At 53.4% G+C, this 18517-nt stretch overlaps 3 protein-coding genes and 1 long non-coding RNA gene across 15 annotated transcripts in view; 3 read left to right on the forward strand and 1 right to left on the reverse strand.

Annotated features, from left to right (window-relative positions):
* The window catches only part of LOC119116976, a 13717-nt gene extending 9986 nt beyond the window's left edge, over positions 1 to 3731 (reverse strand). Inside the window, exon 1 of the long non-coding RNA XR_005096392.1 lies at positions 3718 to 3731. This is a non-coding gene — a long non-coding RNA (uncharacterized LOC119116976). The remainder of the gene's footprint in view (positions 1 to 3717) is intronic.
* sfmbt2 (Scm like with four mbt domains 2) overlaps positions 1 to 10017 on the forward strand; it is a 15965-nt gene extending 5948 nt beyond the window's left edge. For 3 of the 7 annotated variants that reach the window (XM_037242752.1, XM_037242751.1, XM_037242754.1), the window contains 11 exons: positions 53 to 179; positions 253 to 366; positions 449 to 491; positions 567 to 643; positions 730 to 863; positions 927 to 1036; positions 1134 to 1309; positions 1442 to 1626; positions 1714 to 1968; positions 2040 to 2171; positions 2248 to 2547. In XM_037242752.1, coding sequence (XP_037098647.1) covers positions 53 to 179; positions 253 to 366; positions 449 to 491; positions 567 to 643; positions 730 to 863; positions 927 to 1036; positions 1134 to 1309; positions 1442 to 1626; positions 1714 to 1968; positions 2040 to 2171; positions 2248 to 2388 — 1494 coding nt within the window. In that variant the 3' untranslated portion in view covers positions 2389 to 2547. Of the gene's footprint in view, positions 1 to 52; positions 180 to 252; positions 367 to 448; positions 492 to 566; positions 644 to 729; positions 864 to 926; positions 1037 to 1133; positions 1310 to 1441; positions 1627 to 1713; positions 1969 to 2028; positions 2172 to 2247; positions 2548 to 9893 lie in introns of those variants that run through there. The other 4 variants (XM_037242756.1, XM_037242753.1, XM_037242755.1 and 1 more) reach the window with 4 other exon arrangements.
* Positions 3344 to 8805, forward strand: prkcq (protein kinase C, theta). Of its 5 annotated transcripts, XM_037242765.1 has the most exons (18): positions 3344 to 3552; positions 4321 to 4553; positions 5299 to 5501; positions 5719 to 5779; positions 5910 to 6078; positions 6176 to 6207; positions 6285 to 6370; positions 6441 to 6570; positions 6648 to 6757; positions 6822 to 6936; positions 7016 to 7170; positions 7251 to 7424; positions 7491 to 7582; positions 7648 to 7710; positions 7780 to 7918; positions 7994 to 8182; positions 8250 to 8378; positions 8444 to 8805. In XM_037242765.1, the coding sequence occupies exons 2-18, from the start codon at positions 4436 to 4438 to the stop codon at positions 8591 to 8593; spliced, it is 2115 nt and encodes a 704-aa protein (XP_037098660.1). In that variant the 5' UTR covers positions 3344 to 3552; positions 4321 to 4435; the 3' UTR covers positions 8594 to 8805. The 5 variants fall into 5 exon arrangements, with proteins under 5 accessions (XP_037098660.1, XP_037098659.1, XP_037098662.1 ...); XM_037242764.1 differs by lacking the exon at positions 3344 to 3552 and having other exon boundaries at positions 4085 to 4553; XM_037242767.1 differs by lacking the exon at positions 3344 to 3552 and having other exon boundaries at positions 4086 to 4553; positions 7019 to 7170.
* Positions 10018 to 10103: 86 nt separating the features above from the next.
* creb3l2 (cAMP responsive element binding protein 3-like 2) lies at positions 10104 to 18337 on the forward strand. Of its 2 annotated transcripts, none has more exons than XM_037242804.1 (11): positions 10104 to 10236; positions 14904 to 15156; positions 15237 to 15494; positions 15574 to 15761; positions 15842 to 15988; positions 16066 to 16124; positions 16305 to 16373; positions 16476 to 16575; positions 16665 to 16785; positions 16893 to 17127; positions 17418 to 18337. In XM_037242804.1, the coding sequence occupies exons 1-11, from the start codon at positions 10138 to 10140 to the stop codon at positions 17476 to 17478; spliced, it is 1590 nt and encodes a 529-aa protein (XP_037098699.1). In that variant the 5' UTR covers positions 10104 to 10137; the 3' UTR covers positions 17479 to 18337. The 2 variants fall into 2 exon arrangements, with proteins under 2 accessions (XP_037098699.1, XP_037098700.1); XM_037242805.1 differs by having other exon boundaries at positions 16893 to 17121.
* The last annotated feature ends 180 nt before the right edge of the window (positions 18338 to 18517 follow it).

The following is an 18517-nucleotide window of genomic DNA, read 5'->3' on the forward strand; positions in this document are numbered from 1 at the left end:
CTGTCCGTGTAGCGTCCCGGAAGTCTGAATCGTAAGGATGTGGCATGTGCAGGCGTGGCAGACTCGGCCGTTCGCCCAAGACGCGTGGCTGGAGACGGCGCACCCCGAGCGGCCGGCGGAGATCTGCGTGGCCCGGATCACTCGAGTGCGAGGACGTCTCTTGTGGCTTCGACTGGAAGGTAAAAGGGGAAAAAAAAGAGCAGACAAATGAGTTTGACGCTCGAGCAAAGCCGTTGCTCCGCCCGCCCACAGGTGTGCCCAAGCGCTGTTGCGAGACCATCGTGGACGTGGAGTCCATGGACATCTTTCCCGTGGGCTGGTGTGAGGCCAACGCTTACCCCCTCAACCCGCCCCTCGGAGCTGCCTGTACGTCCAAGCGCGTCTCAACACCTCATCCGTCCTGTTTGAAAGATGACCCAGTTTGCTCCTCTCTGGCCGCGCCGCGCAGGTGGCAAAGAACGGAAGATGGTCGTGGTCCAGCCGGAGCAAGAGTAAGCCTCGGGCTCTCCCAAAGGTGACGTCGTCTCTTTGGAATTGCCATTTGGCTCATGTGTGAAACGTGACAGATTGGCGCCGCAGCCGTCACTCGCCGCGGAGCCGCCTCCGGCAGCCTATCACTGCCAGCCTGCCCCCAACGACGCAGGTGGTGACTCCACTTGGCTTTTCTGACATTCCGAGCGGCGTTGACGTGTACCTTCTCTTCCCCCCCCCCCCCCCCCCGTGTGGCAGCCGGCGGTCGCTTCTGCTGCTCCAAGGTGTTTGTCAACCACCGCTGCTTCTCGGGGCCGTACCTCAACAAGGGCCGCATCTCCGAGCTGCCGCAGACGGTGGGGCCTGGCAAGTGCACTCTGGTTCTCAAAGAGGTAAAGGCCACAGCGGCCGCGAGGATCTCCGGCTCCGCTTTGCTGACTTTGCGACTCGCTCAGGTCCTCACCATGCTCATCAACGCCGCCTACAAGCCCGGCCGCGTCCTCAAGGAGCTGCAGGAGCTGGAGGATCCCAGCTGGGACTGTCAGGAGGAGACCCTGAAAGCCAAGTGAGTGAGGATGACAAGGAAGCGAGCCAGCCAGCCAGCCAGCCAGCCAGCCAGCGTCTCGGGGTTCTTCCCGCTAAACTCGCCCGCCCCATCTCAGATATAAAGGGAAAACGTACCGATCCAGCATCAAAATCGTCCGCCTGGCCGAGCTCATCCCGGACTTTTGTCGCAAAGTGTGCGTCAAGCTGCAGTGCTGCCCCAACCTCGTGGGCCCCGCGCTCGTGCCCGAAAAGTGCCCGGAGAGCTGCTTTGTTCAGACCAAAACCAAATACAGTAAGTGGAGTGAGTCGCCGCTGCACAAAACATTCAATGCAATATGGGCAAATTCATTTTGCTTGACTGCAGCGGACGACGACGTGCTGGTTTTACAAATGACCTTTTTTCTTTTCATTTGTGTGCGTGCAGCTTATTACTATGGCAAGAAAAGGAAGCTGCCCAAGCCGCCTGGAGGCGAGGACGACGCCGCCGCCGCCACAGCAGCAGCAGCAGGAGAGCCGCTCAAACCAAAGCGCAAGAAGAGGAAGAGCATTTTTGTGCAGAAAAAGCGCCGATCTTCAGCGGTGGATTTGACTCTAGCTGGCTCAGGACAGGTTGGCTTCCACTGCCATCTATGTGATGGATGGATGGATGGATGGATGGATGGATCACTTACGCCATCCTTCCTGTCTTGCGTCAAGGAAAGCGAGGAAGAGGACGGGGCGTCGCCATCGGGCAGCGAGGCCACCAGCTCGGAGCCTCGCGACGACCTGACGGACGCGTCCTCGGTGGAGACCGTCGGGGGCCGCCCGCGTCGCGCCACGGCCCTGTGCAAGGTCGAGCCCCTGGGCACCAGCAATGGGGCCGCCGGCAGCCAGGAGGCGCCAGAGGGCCGACGGCGGTCTGCGCGCCAGCTCCTCGGCAAGTACCAAGCATCCAAAGACGAAGACGTGCAGGTGAGACAGAGCTGCGCTCTTGTCCGAGGTCTTCGAGCTTGAGGCGCGGCCATCTTGAAGGTAAGAAAAAGCCAACTGGTACACAGGAGGAGGAGGAGCCCCTGGTTCTGGACGGAAACCCACTGGAGTGGAGCGTGCAAGAGGTGGTCCAGTTCATCAACTCCACTGACTGCGCATCGCTGGCCAGCATCTTCCAGGAGCAGGTGATCCGCCATCTAGCGCCTGCCAGCTAGAGCCCGCTAGCCCAACGTCTCACGCCATTCTGCTCTGCCCCTGCAGGACATCGACGGCCAGGCCATGCTGCTGCTGACGCTGCCCACCGTGCAGGAGTGCATGGACCTGAAGCTCGGGCCCGCTGTCAAGCTTTGCCACCACATTGAGCGCGTGAAGGTGGCTTTTTACCGGCAGTATGCCAATTGACATTGCGTTTGTTTCCCAAGCTGCGTGAGGACGATCAAAAACATGCCAAGAAAGCACAGAACACAAAATCGATTTTCATTTCGTGGTCTTGGACGGCACAAGTCGCGGTTTTTTTCATAGTTTGGGTGGGGGGGGCGACTTATATGTGAATTTTTTCAAAAATTTTCCCCCCAAAAAAGTGCAACCGTGATGTGGCAAGGGATTACTGTCATTTGAATTTCAAGTGACGTCAGCGGCGCGGCGCGGCAACAAAAGGACAAAGATTGATCACGGGATGACGAAGGGCCCCACGTACTACCGGTATCATTAGCGGCTTTGTTTCTAAGTGACACGGAGGACGCTACGGAGCTCTCTTTCACCTCCGTGGATGGAAGTCTGGGGCCGGCCCTCGGCCGGGTGGCTGTCCGGGGACGGTGGATGGGGCTCGCGCATGGCTTTTACGCACGCTCGGTCCTATTCTACGGAGCTCTCGTCCACCTCCGGTATTTGGTCTATTTATCGCCACGCTCTTTATTTACGTTTCCCGGAATTTTTTTTTTTTTTTTTTATTTATTCTACACGTTACCAAGCGTTGCTCCTCTTGTTTGTTCGCTGTGTCAACGTTGAGCGACTGCTGTTTTTTTTGTGATCATCTATGCAAATGTCTTGTTTGCTGATAAGTTATCAAATAAATTTCTATTCCTTTCTAGATCTTTGTTCCCGTTATGTTGCCAGACGTGACTCAAAAGTCATCCAAGCGGGAAGTCTCAATCTGATTCATTAATGACCTCCCTCCCTCCCTCTCATGTTCAGTCCAAAGGTCATTAGGCGAGAAATGGCGCCCTCTTGTGGACAGATTATGAGGACGGCATTGAATTCACTTGGGGGTGGGCGCGTTACTTTTTGGAAGTATTTTGAGAGGACAATAACAGTAAGCTATTTTTTTTTCCTTACAAAATGACACTTAAAGCAAAAATATGTTGCATTCGCTAGGACGAAGTTTGGAAATACAACATAAGTCAACAATTGAAAGTTTGTATCCAAAAATCACATATGCACCCATTAGAAGTGATCCTCCCATGCTCTTGAACGCATCACGGGAACAAGAGCGGCGTGCGTCACTTGCTGCGCTCAAGTCACTTGGCTTGCCGGCCGCCTCATCACAAAGCTTGTCGTCCGCTTGAGGTTAGTTTTGACATTTTTCTTCATCTGCCATCAAATGAGATCATTTGAATGGAAATGACTTGTGTTTGCCTTTTGCTGGGTGTCACTCAAAGGCCTGGCATCCGCTCTTGCTGTCAACTTGAAAAAGCTGAAAGGTCTCGGCCAGCCGGCACGCTGGCATCTGACCTTAGCGTGCGGAGCGGCCCCCGCCCGCCCAACGGCCACACCTTGCGCGAGCGATCAAGGCGGATTTGGTGGCGTAGAGCGGCTCGCGTTGAAGCCGTTTCCGCATTTGGCGGTTCCAAACGACCCCCGTTGCAAAGTGTCGAGTCGGCCGAGAGGAAGTGAGATGACTGGAGAGGCGGCAGGAAGTAGAGTTCAGTGGGAGGAGCTTCAACGTCCATTTGAATGAGCCACTTTGGGTTTGGTGATGTGCGCACGTGTTCACACCTCAACATCTCACTTCCCTTTTGCGCACCAACTTTGGCCCCTCCCTGAGTTTCAGTGCCCGCCAAAAAGATTTTCAGGCGACGAGCCGCCGCCTCTTCTTCCGTGTTTCTCTTCCTGTCCCAAAACTTACGGCCACGTGTGTGAATGTTCCCGGCGGACGTTTCGGATTTCATCTCTATTAATAGTGGCACTTGCGCGCAGGCAGGCCTCAAATGTCACAAGTGTGCCATTGGCGGCTTCCGTATGGCGTCAAAATGAACAAACGGAGCATTGCCTTTGACCATTCACAGCGTGCTCATCTGCTGTGATGTCATAGCGCTGTCGTCGTTCTCCGTATAGGTCCTCTGGAGGCCAACCTCCTCCTCCCCCTCCCCCCTCTGCCCGCCGTGTCTCTGGCAGGAACTAGGGCAGCTCGTCGTCTGTCGAGGAAAGTCCGCACCGAGACCCGGACGCCATGTCGCCCTTCCTGCGCATCGGCTTCTCCAACTTTGAGATGGACCCGGGCCTGGAGTACCAGGAGGAGGTGCTCAACCCCTACTGCGCCGTTTACATGAAGGAGGCCGTCGATACAGGTGGGGCACGAGATTTCAGATTTCAAAGCTCATTTTCATCGCGCTGCCAAGTTGAGGGCGCTCCCGTTGCCATGGTGACAGATTGCAATGCATCATGTTGTTACTGAAGCTCACTTTATTTCTACTGCTGCTCATTTTGAGGCCACAGTAGCAATTTTTTTTCTTCCTCTTCAATGTGGCGGAAGAACAACTCTTGCTTTTTCGAAGAAAAACAACAGGAAGTGACACGAGCGCGCCGTCACCTGCTCTCCGAAGTTACGGCGAGCTGACGCACGCACGCAGATGGCAGTCAGATGATGAGCCAAACGCTTGGGGGAGTCAAAAGCTTAGCGGGCTTTTTTGCAGCCGTTACGCAAGTGGATCGCTGCCACGTTCTTATAACGCAAAACAAAATGCAGCAGATGTCGAGAGGCGATAAGCTGAAGCTGGCGGGCAGAAGGTCAACGCTTTAGACGGACACGGCGCTTGCTTGGCAACCGCGAGCACATCGGCCTATTTGTTTGTGGCTCGCAATTTTGACGAGAGCTACATTTGAATGGCGGCGCCTTTCAAACATTGTCTTTATTATTCAACGAACAAACCGATTGCAATATTGAACTGGACAGAGTACAATCAATTTCAAGCAAATGTAAATACCTGTCTGCATGTGTTGCAGCACCGTTTGTGAGTCGCTGCTTCGTTCATTTTCAAGCCAAAGCCCAAAAATGGCCAGTGACGTCAACCCGAGTCTTGCCTCCCCTCCCTGCAGAAAAGGGCCCGGTGTTCAAGCAGAAGAAGCCCACCATGTACCCCCCGTGGAGCACCACCTTTGACGCGCACGTGCACCGCGGGCGCCTCATGCACGTGATGGTGAAGGACCGCACGGCCGAGCTCAAGTCGGAAGCCACCGTGGAGCTGGACTCGCTGGCCTCGCGCTGCAAGAAGGAGAACGGCCGGCTGGAGATGTGGGTGCGTACGTACAGCGCAGCACAGCACAGCACAGCACACGTCGGCCCTCTGGCGAGCGACGTTGCCATCTGGTAGCGCTTAGCGCTGCTCACCGCCGGCCGACATGAATTGCAGCCCCAAAACGTGACTGCTGATTGATTTCATTCACTCAGGGAGAGCTGCGGCGTTTGTCAGATATTAGGCAGGCAAACTCTGTTGTTTTTTTTTTTAATCTCAGTTGGAGTTGAAGCCGCAGGGCCGCCTGCTCATGGAGGCTCGATACTACCTGGAGATAAGCGGTGAGTTAGGACTGTCGAAATAAAGCCGGCATTCTCGCAATCGGAAAATAGAACATGCCGGAAGTGACATGAAGATTGTTTTTTGAAAGGGCGGCCCTTCCAAAGTGTCAATCTTGTCGCGTTGTTTCAGACGCGGCGGCGAAGGCTGACGGCGAATGTGAGCGCGAGGCTCCGTTTGCCCTCCATCATCGGCGCGGCGCCATCAAACAGGCCAAAATTCACGAGGTCAAGTGTCACGAGTTCAGCGCCACCTTCTTCCCGCAGCCCACCTTCTGCTCCGTCTGCAAAGAGTTTGTCTGGTGCGCCGCCCGCCCGCCCGCCCGCCTGCGCCCGCCGTCCCCCGTCTTGTCACGCAATGGCCCTCAACATTTTTGCCTTGTGTGGATTTTCCCGCAGGGGTCTCAACAAACAAGGTTACCAGTGCAGACGTGAGTTTTGCTCTTTTCTCCTCCCTCGTGGTGTCGCGCGGTCGGTCGATCTGAGTCGTCGCTGCGCGTGCCCGCAGAGTGCAACGCCGCCATCCACAAGAAATGCATCGACAAGGTCATCGCCAAGTGCACGGGCTCGGCCGTCAACAGCAAGGAAACCATGGTAACTAACCTCCGCCGTCTGTCCCGCCCGCCTCCGTCTAGCTCGGCGCTAACCGGGCGCGGAATTTCAGATCCACAAGGAGCGCTTCAAGATCGACATGCCGCACAGGTTCAAGGTGTACAACTACAAGAGCCCCACCTTCTGCGAGCATTGCGGGACCCTCTTGTGGGGGCTGGCCAAGCAGGGCCTCAAATGTGACGGTGAGAGAGGAGCCCTCGCTCTCCCACACGCCACGGAAACGAGGCCTTGCGCTCAAGCGCTTGTCGCCCCGGGCTAGAATGCGGCATGAACGTCCACCACAAGTGCCAGAAGAAAGTGGCCAACCTGTGCGGGGTCAACCAGAAACTGATGGCCGAAGCGCTGGCCGTCATCGAGAGCAAGCAGCAGGTCAGGACCGGACGGACGCCTTTCCGCCAGACTCTTCCCGCGTCAACCCCACGACGTCCTCTAGGCCAGGAGCACCAGAGAAAGCGACGTGGTCGGACGGGAAGGTCCCGTGGACATCAACCGACTGATGCGCTCCAGTGCGGCGGAAAGCGCGGCTTCGGCGACGCCTGCGTGTAAAGGTACTCGCTCGCCTTGATGTTTGTAGTCCAGCAGGGGATGGGGGGGGCGCTCTTGAACATGCGCTGGCCTCCCTCCCGGTAGAGGCGCAGGGTATTTCCTGGGAGGGGCCGGCCGTCTCCGACACGCCGGCGGCGCGAGAACACGTTTACGATTTGCCGTCGCTGGGTCGGCCCAAGTTCTGCCTCGACGACTTTGTTCTGCACAAGACGCTCGGCAAAGGCAGCTTTGGCAAGGTGAGGACGCTCGCCAAAGACACAGAGTAGCCCAGAGTAGCCCAGCGATTTTCAAACGCTGCGGCTTGACTTTTTGTCAGGTGTTCTTAGCCGAGCTGAAAAAGAGCGGCGAGTTTTTCGCCGTCAAGGCTCTGAAGAAGGACGTGGTTCTGATGGACGACGACGTGGAGTGCACCATGGTGGAGAGGAGGGTCCTCTCTTTAGCCTGGGAAAACCCCTTCCTCACTCAACTGCACTGCACCTTCCAAACCCAGGTCAGGTGCCCCGCCCCGCCCCGCCCTTCCATTTGACCTCCTGACTCAAGTCCAGTCGTCCTCCAGGAGAACCTGTTCTTCGTGATGGAGTACCTGAACGGAGGCGACCTGATGTTCCACATCCAGAAGTGTCACAAGTTCGACCTGCACCGATGCACGTAGGCGCTCCTGCCCCAGCTTGCCCTCCTGGAGACTCTCCCTCACGCTTGCTCTCTCCCCGCAGCTTCTACGCCGCCGAGATTGTCTGTGGCCTTCAGTTCCTGCACTCCAGAGGAATCATCTACAGGTGCCGGAGACGAGGGACAACCCTCACAAGCTTGAAATGTTGACGTCCTTTCTTGCCTGATGTCTGCAGGGACCTGAAGCTGGACAATATCTTGCTGGACTCGGAGGGACACGTCAAGATCGCAGACTTTGGGATGTGCAAGGAGAAGATGTCGGAGGAGGCCCGCACGTCCACTTTCTGCGGGACGCCCGACTACATTGCTCCCGAGGTGATGACGCGGCGGCGGTGGCGGCGGCTCGCCCCGATTCGCGGAGGACTTTTCACAATCGTGGCGTGCGTTCAGATCCTGCTGGGCCAGAAGTACAACCGCTCGGTGGACTGGTGGTCCTTCGGCGTCCTGCTGTACGAGATGCTCATCGGTCAGTCTCCCTTCCACGGCCGGGACGAGGAGGAGCTCTTTCAGTCCGTCCGCACCGACGACCCGGCGTACCCCCGCTGGCTGACCCGAGACGCCAAGGACATCCTCATCAAGGTGGGACGCTAACCCGGCGACGCGTGCATCTGCCCCGCTTTGACGTCTGCCGTCGTCCCGCCCGCAGCTGTTTGTCAGGGAGCCCGAGGAGCGGCTGGGAGTCATGGGAGACGTCAGGCAGCACGCCTTCTTTGGCGCCACCGACTGGAAGGCCCTGGAACAGCGCAAGGTGCCGCCGCCCTTCAAGCCCACTTTGGTACGTTTCGCCATCCTCCCATCTCATCTCCACGGTGACCCGAGTTCACGTCATCTCCTCGACAGACGTCCCCCAGCGACTGCAGCAACTTTGACAAAGAGTTCATCAACGAGAAGCCGCGCCTGTCGTGCGCCGACCGCACGCTCATCAACAGCGTGGACCAGACCATGTTCTGCAACTTCTCCTTCGTCAATCCGGTTCAGGCGGCGCGCTGATCTCCCCCGCCGCCGCCGAACGAGCAGACTTTAAGGCGGTCCATTTCGGGCCAAAAACTGACAGGTCACTTTGCAGTTGTCCAATAAGTGGCGCAACTGCTCAGACCTCGCGAGTAGGAAAATGTTGACCTCCGTTTATACATTTGGATGACCTCCGAAGTGTCCACGTCGTTTCGTCCCGTTGTCGCTGATTAAACACGTGCTTCATGATCTTTGTGGTGCAAGCGTCCATTTTATGTGGTCTGAGGAGAAAAGGGGAGAGAGAGCTGCAGAAAGTCCAAAAGAAGCCCAATGCGGCCAACTCGTGCCATTGCTCTCATGCTCCCAGGGAATTTGCTCAAAGTGCAGAGATCAAGCCAAACACGTGCATGAGCTAAGGAGGAAACCTGCTTTGTGTACTTGGTGGCTTCAGAGACCCCCGGCCCAAACCATGGTCAACAAAAGCATTTTGTGGTTCTGTGTATGGACGTTTTGTTTCCGCAGACAGGAAGTGTCTGTGTCTTTTATTCAAGTACTTTATTTAGGATAAAGCAAAGTAATGGTCAAGTGTAGTCACAAGATTTGACCAAGAATTTTCCCATATAAATGGTGAAAAGAGAGCTTGAAAATGTTTGTAATCATCCAAAGTTCCAAAGGCGTAGGTTTGGCGTACCATTGATGTATGACGTAGTGGCTTCCGGCATCATGATTGGCTGAGAAATGTACATCATGCTACAAGTAGCCACCCCTATGGTGTCTGGGATTCTTGGCTTTCAACTATTGGCCGAGGAGGAAACTAATGTCGCTCCTTGTTGGGTCATTGAGCTGTCAGTCAAAAAGTAAGGTTCAAAGGTAACGGCGATCTGATTGGGCGACAGCTGCACATGCGCAGTGTAGTCCAGCTAAACCGGAAGCTGAACAAATAAAAGCTTTCAAAAGCCGATCGAATTGAACTCCTGGGTTGAATCGCATTGGCCGTGATTGCTTGTGATTCATTTTGATCCGGCTCCATTTCATTTTTGACGTTCAAAAATAAGTTGACAACAAATGTTTCGGTCGCTCGTGAACATGACGATGAAGAAAAGTAGGCCTTTACTTTGAAATCAACCTCCGGAAATGTCATCTGCCGTACAACAGCTGGAACTCACCGATTAAGTTTGTTTCTTTGTTTTCCCCCCCAGATAAGCAATAAAATATGTACAAAGACATCGGATGCATAATATACACTTTATTGGCTAATTTGACTGCTCATTCTGATTGACCACTGTGCGGCGTGTGACTCCACCTCCGCATTCCAGCTCGTCTGCTCGTTGAGGAAGAGGAGGAGGAGGAGGAGGAGGAGAGCGAAGGAAGGAAGGAAGGCGAGAGAAAAGCAGCTACTTAGTGTCTGGATGTTGAGGAGAAGGAGAGATGATCAACATTTGGACGTTCTTTCTTGATTAAAACACACACGCAGACACTGTCGTGCTCGTCGCGTCGACTTCCTTCCAAACAAAGTTGCGGCAACTTCTTCAAACTTTTCCCTTTTGGGAGGAGGAGGTGGAGGAGGCAACCGGGACGCCGTCATGGAGATCCTGGACTCGAGTGAAAGCTTCCTGCACTGGGACCGCAACCTCAGCGAGCTGTCCGAGGCCGGAGACATGGACTGTGCCCTCTACACAAACGTGAGTCCAGCACCAGCAAGTTGTCACTTGGGTTCTTTTTGCTGTCAGTGCGTGTGTGCCCTGCTCTCCCTTCACAAGTTGAGCCTTGAGGTCCAGGATGCCCCCTTCCCCCCTCTCATTTGAATGTTTACTTAAAGCGATATACTTCTAAACATAAGAATAAGCAATCAATCATCATTTTGATAGAAAAAAAAACACTGACATGCTCACTGTACTTAGCATTATGCACAATTTCATAGAAAGGTGAGTGGCCTTCATGAACAATGTTTATTCTTGTATTTTGCACTAATAAGGTACCCAACATTTTAGTAACTTGGTGCAAAATAGAAATACAAGAATCAACACAAATGCCACTCAAAATGAACATTTTCAATAAGTCTTTACGGGTGGGTTGATGAAATTTTTGCCATGATATCCTTCAAAAAGTCTGTTTCATATGTGAAAAGACAGAAAAAAATGTACAGGTGCTTTCACCGGGTTGTTATTAAAGTAGGGCATTAAAAAGTCAGCAAAGTCTGACGAGAAGACTGCTCCGTGCGTGCCTTGCATCTTGAGGACTTTCCAAAATGGCCATTTGCCTCTCCGCTGTTACATAACTCACGAGGAGAAAGTTTGGATCGAGATGGGGGGAATGCGGCCCGCAAGCGTACACATTGGGCCGCCTGTGACAGGTCCGGACTCGACCGGAGGCCCTTTAAAGCATTCGGATCCGACAGTTCTTATACGGAGGGTCAAGCGCACAGGCCGTAATTTGGACACGATTGAACGAGAACGTAGCTATGCGTGCGTATGAATGTAAAATGACTGTAGTGTTCCCAAACAGACTGGCTTGCTTGTTCCCCTCGGCTGACCTCCCCCCATCCCCCCCTACGCCCACAAAGCCTCTGCCTTCCTTTCCAGCTTGCGCTTTCACTTGTGTGTGTGTTCACACCCGACTCTCGCAAAGTCGGGGACGTGTGCGTCATTCGTCCTACGTCTGAGTGACACCCGTCATCAGGTTCGTCTGGTTAAATGACAATAACGAGTCGGCCTTCATTGTTCCCGCACGCTGTTAGTACAATGACACAGCGTGGCCTCCGACTAAATTTAGCGTGGCAAATATTCCCACGAGCCGGATTGCTTTTCATTTGTTGTGCTTGTGGAGCGAAAACGTGAGTCAAGAGCAAGGAAAGTAGATTGGTGGTGCAAATTGAGAAGGAAGGCAGAAAGGTGAAGGAAGGAGGCAGTCGCTACAAGTTTTTATGGACGTGCTCGCTATGTTTGTCTTGTGGGTGGCCGACATAAACAAATGCAACGTAGCTTTAGCGTAGCCTTTAACGGCCTCTATGCTAAGTCCTGCACGTGTGTGTGGAAGTGATAGTAACTTGCACTCAGTGCACTGCAGGAGGAGGAGGAGGAAGGCTTGCTGTGCACATGCAGAAGACCTTTCCAAGAATGTGTCCCCCTTACGTAACTTTCAACAGATGGACCGAAATGTCATGTTCTGCTTTTGCCATATTAGCAAACACACATATACACACAGCTGCAGGCAAACACACACGCAGTAGCTGGGTAAACAAACGCTAAAAGCGAGGTGCCTGATCTCCGGCGGGGCAGGGCATCCCGCTCGCCTCTGGCCTCCAGCCGCCAGGCCGGGAATGAAAGTCACACGTGAAAAAAACGTTAAGGTGCCGCACAAGTAGCTTGTTGACTTATCGAGAGAAGGCAAAACAAAATGGCGGCTTTCGCGGGATGTTGGTTTTTCAGTCTCAAAGAACAAATATTGGGACCCCAGAAAGTGATTTTTTATTTTATTTTTTTAAATGATGATTCTGAGAAATCTCCGAATGGATGCAGGCCGCGTCCAATTTGCTGGCCTGGTATTTGTTCTTTTGAACTGCGCTGGATGGAAACGGACCCTTCGCCACTTGGCCGCCGGGCCTCCACATGGCGTCCACATGGAAGTTTGCGTCTGCATTTTCAGTCTTGTGCGAGCGTCTCTCCCAACCCCCCTCCCCCACTGGGAAGTGGGCGGCGGCTTTCATGGCGGGGACACCAAGGTGGTAATCATCTCGTTCTGAGGGCGTTCTCGGGCCGGCGTCCCGTCCGCGGGAGCCGTCGCCAGGCTAAATTTAAATGTGGCGTTTGCGGCGGGGCGGCTCAAAATGCACGCTCTCCTCCCAAAATGCCGCAATTGAACTTCTTGATGGTTGTGGTTGAGATGCAAATAACATCTCCAAAGTCACAATTGCGGATTGTGGCCATCCTTCACCTGAGACATCAAAGTGTCTCATTAAAAACCGCCAATATGGCGCCTGTGTCCTTTTATAGGCGTCAGGCGACCCCCCCGAGCCCCCCCCCCCCATCCTCCCCCCCCATCCCCCCTCCACCCACCCCCTCCAAATATCTTGCCGTATTTTGGGTCGTAAGGCAGACATGGCGAGGTTTGACATCCACGACGAGTCCGGGCGAGTTGGCGGACGTGTTTTGTCCTGGGCGCCGAGCTCCATTTTACCCGGCACGCCTCGCAAGGTGATGAGCTTCGAAAAAGACAACACGATTCAACACACACAAAAATATAGAATGGAAATGTATTTATTTTTGAAAATAGCCTGCTTCTGAACATTTCCCTTTGCCCCTTTTAGACAAAAGTAGGTCAGCGTGTGTCTCGTCTGTCTGTGTGTGTGTGTCAGTGTCAATTTAGTGTCTCTTTCTGCTATGTGTGAGTGTGTTATTCCTGCAGCTAACACACACACACGCACACGGAGTGGAAGGAGTTTGTCATAGGTGGCGGTGACGACTCGGAAAAAGCAAAGCAGAGCGAGCGTGCGTGCGTGCTGCTTGACCCAAACGCAGACAAATGAGCTCAACGGGTGGCCGGCCGTCTGCGTTCAAGGTGGCATTTTTCACAATGAGAATCGCTTATCATGACAAAATATGTATTCACTGAAGGTTTTTTTTTCCTTTGGTGAAGTCATCCGTGTCTGTCTGGAGGTTGTTTGGGTTTGGCGGGGGGGGGGGGGTCGCCTTCACTAGTCTGGGAGCTTCGAGAGGCCGAGTGGCTGGAAGAATTGAAAATCCAGACGTGTTTTCCATTCGTCAGCTGCCGTCGTTTGGCTAACGCTAACGATGCTAACGGTGGTGTGGAAACGGGCCGGCTGTCAGATAGGCGAGTTCAGATAGTAAGAGGAATAACAAATATGCTGACTCGTGCCTTTTTGACATCAACTCGTGCGACGTGTTTGTGTGTCCTCTGGTCATGTCATCGCAGATAGGTCGCAGTCCTCGGGCTAAAGTCCGCTCGTGCCATCAGATTACACACACACACACACACACATTAGTTTGCATTACCCGACTGATAAATGGGAGGCTAGAATATTTCCACAAATGTTTTTATTTTTAAGCAGCACTAAGGGAAAGGTGTAAATGTTTTTTTCCTAGGGAGTAACTCAGAATTTGGACCTTTCATGTCTTCTCCACATGTTGCATCACCAAGCTGTTCTGCTTTTTCCGCCCTCCTTGGCCTCAAAGAGGCATCTGGAAATTGAAACCTTTAAAGACACACACACACACACACACGTTTGCGGAAGACTTGAAGGCAGCATTCCTTTGCTGCCTCCCACCCCCCCTTAGATGATCTGTGCCTGCTCGGCCGAGCCTCGCGGCTGGTGGGAGCTTTTATGGTGGCAGCGTAATTGCACCTTTTCCACCCACGCAGCTTTTTCAGGCCTTGTTGGTTGCAAATGTTAAGGAAGAAAGTGTCAATAAAGGACACCCCCCCTTTAAAACTGTAATTACCTATAGACTCCACAAGAGGGCAGCAAACAAATACTTTTATCTAATCTCAGTTTTTCTTTTTTACATCAGCACAAATGTGCAGCAATAAGCAATAAATTCCATCAATAAAATTGAGGCTAGGTCCAAGTGTGGCTAACCTGGATCCTAACTCTTGCTAGCTTCATGCCGTCGGACTATTTGTGCGTTGTTCGGTTTGTGTTTCCCTCTGAGTTATTTGCTTTTAAAAAGTCATGTCATGTTTGTTTGTGTCATCTGGGGTAAATACTTTCTTGTGAGGATTAAAAGGCCTCCTTGTTGGCACGCCTTTGGAATTTACTTGCCAGATTCTTGCCTCGCTCGGAGATTCCTATTCAGCCGAGGGGGGGGGTGGGGGGTGTCGGGTTACAGTCGGCCCCAAATCACACGCTTGTGTGAGCTGCCGGGACAAAGGGGGTTCAGTTTGTGAGGGTATTTGGTGGTGGTGGGCCGCGACGCGCTCCACTGCCCTACATTGCACACCCACCCCGGAAAATGACTGTGTGTTTGTGGCCCTGTTTTTCAGCTCGCAAATGGTAGGACCGCTCCTATTTCCTGCTCTTAAACAAACAGGCTATTTTTGTATTCTTAAAACCACCAAATGACACACTGTTCATGTGTGTTCCCTCCTGAGCTGAGCAATTAAAGATGATGCTGTACCGTCGGTTACCACGGCAACACGCATCGGGCCGATGAGTGTGTAAATATTTGTTTGGGCTTTTAAACAAATTCTCAGTTCGCATTGCAGCCTGTTACGGCAGCACATCGAGAACAACAAACGAAAAAATGGATTGCAGGAAGTCCAAGCGGGCACAAACGCCCCCGAGTGGCCGTCATGTGATCACATCAAGAAAATGCTTTGGTGTGCCGCGCAGCACTTCTCGGAGCTTCTGGACGACCTCTCGCACGACGCTCTGCTGGGCCAGCTGCTGAGCGACCCCTTCCTGTCGGGGGTACGAGGCGGCGCCGGAGGCTCGGGGGCGGACGACGAGGAAGGCGACGGCGACCTGTGCCCGTCGTCGCCGCCGCCGCCGCACATCGCCGCAGAGCACAGCTACTCGCTGTGCGGCGACAGCAGGCCGCAGTCGCCGCTTTCGCACCTGACCGGGGAGCGTGGCAGCGATGCAGGTCGAGCAACGACGTGCACAATTCACTTCTTGATGGAGGCCAAACTGTCCAATATTCACCCGTCGGCTCTTTTGCCGCAGAATCCGAAGGCGACTCGACCGAGTGGCCCATGGAGCAGGACGACGGAATGGAGGCTCTCCTGTGCGACGCGCCCTCCCTCCTGCCCGCCCTGGCCCTCGCCTTGGGCTCCGCCGCCGAGGTCCCCCAAGACGCCGCCAGCCCTGCTCAGAGCGCTCGCAGCCAGGAGAAAAGCGTCAAGGTCAAGGAGGAGAAGGTCTTCCCCCAGATTAAACTGGAACCGCACGAAGTGGATCAGTTTCTCAATTTGTCCCCGAAAGGTTGGAGCTTTTTTATGACTCCGGCTGCCGCGCCGAGTTGGATTCATTCGGTGACCACACGCTTGCATGACTGCGTCAGGTCTGCAGATGCCCCCCACCCCGCCCAGCTCGCACGGCAGCGACTCGGAGGGCGGCGGCCAGAGCCCCGTGCGCGGCCCCACCTCGCCCAGCAGCCCTGCGCCGGCGCAGCCCGGTCTCAAGGCGCCCGCCCGCGGCGGCTCTTCCTCCTCCTCGCTGTCCAACTCACCGCTGCTCACCGCTGCCCACGTGAGGAACAGACGTCGGCGCAAGTGTGCCTAATAAAGTGGTCGGTATGAATCGGGCTGAATGTGTGTGCGTGTGTGTAGAAACTTCAGGGCTCGGGACCTCTGATGCTGACAGAGGAGGAGCGCCGCACGCTGGTGGCTGAAGGCTACCCGGTTCCCACCAAGCTGCCACTCACAAAAGCTGAGGAGAAAGCGCTCAAGAAGATCCGCCGGAAGATCAAAAATAAGGTGCGGCGCATGGAAGGAAGCAGGACTTGCGGTCCAGAGCCTTTCAAAAAGATTTCTATTCCCCCCCCCCGCCTCAGATTTCCGCTCAGGAGAGTCGCCGGAAGAAGAAGGAGTACATGGACACCTTGGAGAAGAAGTGAGTCCCAAAGTAGCTTTCCCACTTGACCTTTTGGACTGTCACATGCAGGTGCATCTCAATTAAAGAAAAGAAAAGAAAAGAAAGAAAGAGGCCATGGATAACTACACATGGAGACATTCAAGCTGACATTCATTTTATTCTCAACGTTTTGACATGCAGTACTACTCTTGTCCACAGGGTGGAGACATGCTCCAACGAAAACAACGACCTTAGGAGGAAAATGGACACGCTGGAGTGCACCAACAAGTAAAGAGTTCTTCTCTTCATATCGCCGTTCAGTTTTTGCATATCATTTTAATGAAGAGTGATATAAATGTTTTTCTAATATCCCAAATGCAATCAATGTAGGTCTCTGCTGCAGCAGCTGCAGGCCCTGCAGGCTTCGCTGTCCGGAAAAGTGTCCAGGTCGTGTCGTGCGGTGGGCACGCAGACGTCGTCCTGCCTAATGGTACGCCGCATCTTCATTTACTTGTGGCCGTTGAGCGGCCGAGCGCTAATCCATCGCTGTGTGTGTGTGCGCGCACTTCATCCTCTCAGGTGGTGGTCTTGTGTTTTGCCCTCTTTTTGGGAAGTTTCTACCCGACCGGCCTCACCTCCGGCGCCGGCCCAGTCGCCGGCGGAGGCCAACTGGCGGTCAAAGAGTCGTACGCAGCAACAGGTGCGAGCGCTGCTTTGACAACGTTACACGCAGAGTCGCCGCCGTCGCCGCCTGGATTGGCACGGTCGCAATTGAGGCTGGCTAATTCTTTGCGTGTTTTCCAATAGTCAAATCGAGAAGTCTGTTGTCCACCTCGGAGGACGAGCCGCTGCACCTGCTGGGCCTGGGTGGCGACTACCCCGACCGATGGGAGGACGCCGACGTCACCGTGGTCATGGCGGCGTGGCGGCGTTCGGGCGAGCAGCAGAAAATGGCGGCGGAGGAGCCCGACTGGGCCGAGACGCGCCCGCCGCCGTTCAGGAGTCAAAGCAACAAAACCAGCTCGTCAAACAGCAGGTACAGGTGAGTCACCCATTCTTTTCTTTCACGTAGCCGATGACAATAATTTCATGTCACTCATTTGTGCTGAATAGAAAACAACTTTCAACCACCTTTTACTGTTGAAAGATGTGCCGTCTCTCTGATACCGCTAGAGGGAGTCCATCATCGCTACTCATAGCGCACGGCTTCCAAAGCTGCCTTGAAAAGAATTCAAACGTTTTGCCTGACCCCTGCAATCATTTGGTCACTCGAGAACGCATGATTACAAAACTGCCAACAGTAAATACTGACACGCGTGTGTGTGTGTATAGGCCTCTGGAGCAGAGGGCGAAAAGCATGGCGGTGGAGCGAAGCGTCAACGAGACCTCCTGAGGGACCCCCCCAGGGTTCGGCGTCCTTGAACAAAGCTCCCTCCCACTGGCCACGGCTGAGTCGCTGGGCTCCTTTCACCAAGTAAACGTGCACTGACTTGTTGAACTTGATCGGCATGCGCATCCTGGCAAATTCCCTTTCACCATGAATCATGTCGCATCTGTGGACAAAACAAGAGGGGACACGGCCAAGAATATATTTATATTTTTCTTTTTTTTCCCCCGCCAAAGATTATTGCTCTCTTTTATTATTTGGTGTTTTTATTCCATTCCAGTGCCGTTCGTGTACATCCTTTTTGATATTTGTCTTTATTTTTTATTTTAATTAGTTCCTCGTTCATATCTTGTTTATACGATGACCAAAATGTGCCTTTTTTTTTGTGCATTTCCTACGCGGCTTTATAGAATATTTGTAAATGTTGACAGAGTACAACGCGGGATGTTCATAGTTTGCATTTGTTAGCTTAGCACGATGACGACACAAAGCACATGGCCGCTAACAATGACTTGGTGGAGAAAACCAGCTCGTGAAAGAATGTGGTACCTTGTAGCCCCATGTTATGCTAAGCTAACTTCTTTGCAAACTTTCACTCACAATTATTCAATTTTAATATCTATTTTTGTAAATACGAGTTGGTAATAAGTGACAATTGCCTCATCCTCACTGTTTGGGCACAGCCATCACAATCTTAAAAATGTCGAATAGGAATATCAAGACAGACATTGACAAGAACGCGATGAAGTCGTCGTGACTGAAACGAGCAGCCGGTGGAGAGCGGTCTCTCCCATATGTTTATTTTCTGTCTCTGTTTGTTTGTTTTGCTTGCATAATAAAGTATTTTCCTTAGTAAAAGCATCAATCGGTGTCTGTGTTGTGTTTTTGCAGCTTTTCATTTTCCAAAAAGATGCTTCAAAAGTGACACGCGGTTCCGCACGATGACGTCACTGGCAGCCTGGAGTCCTTGAGCGAGCGCACCATATGTGTGCTCATTTAGTGCGTGCGCGCGTGCGCGCGTGCGCGTGTGTCACCTCCTGCCCCA

This window comes from Syngnathus acus, chromosome 23, assembly GCF_901709675.1.
Source record: "Syngnathus acus chromosome 23, fSynAcu1.2, whole genome shotgun sequence".
Classification (NCBI taxonomy): Eukaryota; Metazoa; Chordata; class Actinopteri; order Syngnathiformes; family Syngnathidae; genus Syngnathus; species Syngnathus acus.

Coding starts and splice junctions, on each gene's coding strand:
- prkcq (XM_037242765.1), top strand. CDS start 4,436: ATGTCGCCCTTCCTGCGCATCGGCTTCTCCAACTTTGAGATGGACCCG. Junction 5,780..5,909: donor ATACTACCTGGAGATAAGCG/GTGAGTTAGGAC, acceptor GCGTTGTTTCAG/ACGCGGCGGCGAAGGCTGAC. Junction 7,583..7,647: donor TTCGACCTGCACCGATGCAC/GTAGGCGCTCCT, acceptor CTCTCCCCGCAG/CTTCTACGCCGCCGAGATTG.
- creb3l2 (XM_037242804.1), top strand. CDS start 10,138: ATGGAGATCCTGGACTCGAGTGAAAGCTTCCTGCACTGGGACCGCAAC. Junction 16,576..16,664: donor AGACGTCGTCCTGCCTAATG/GTACGCCGCATC, acceptor TCATCCTCTCAG/GTGGTGGTCTTGTGTTTTGC. Junction 16,786..16,892: donor AGAGTCGTACGCAGCAACAG/GTGCGAGCGCTG, acceptor GTTTTCCAATAG/TCAAATCGAGAAGTCTGTTG.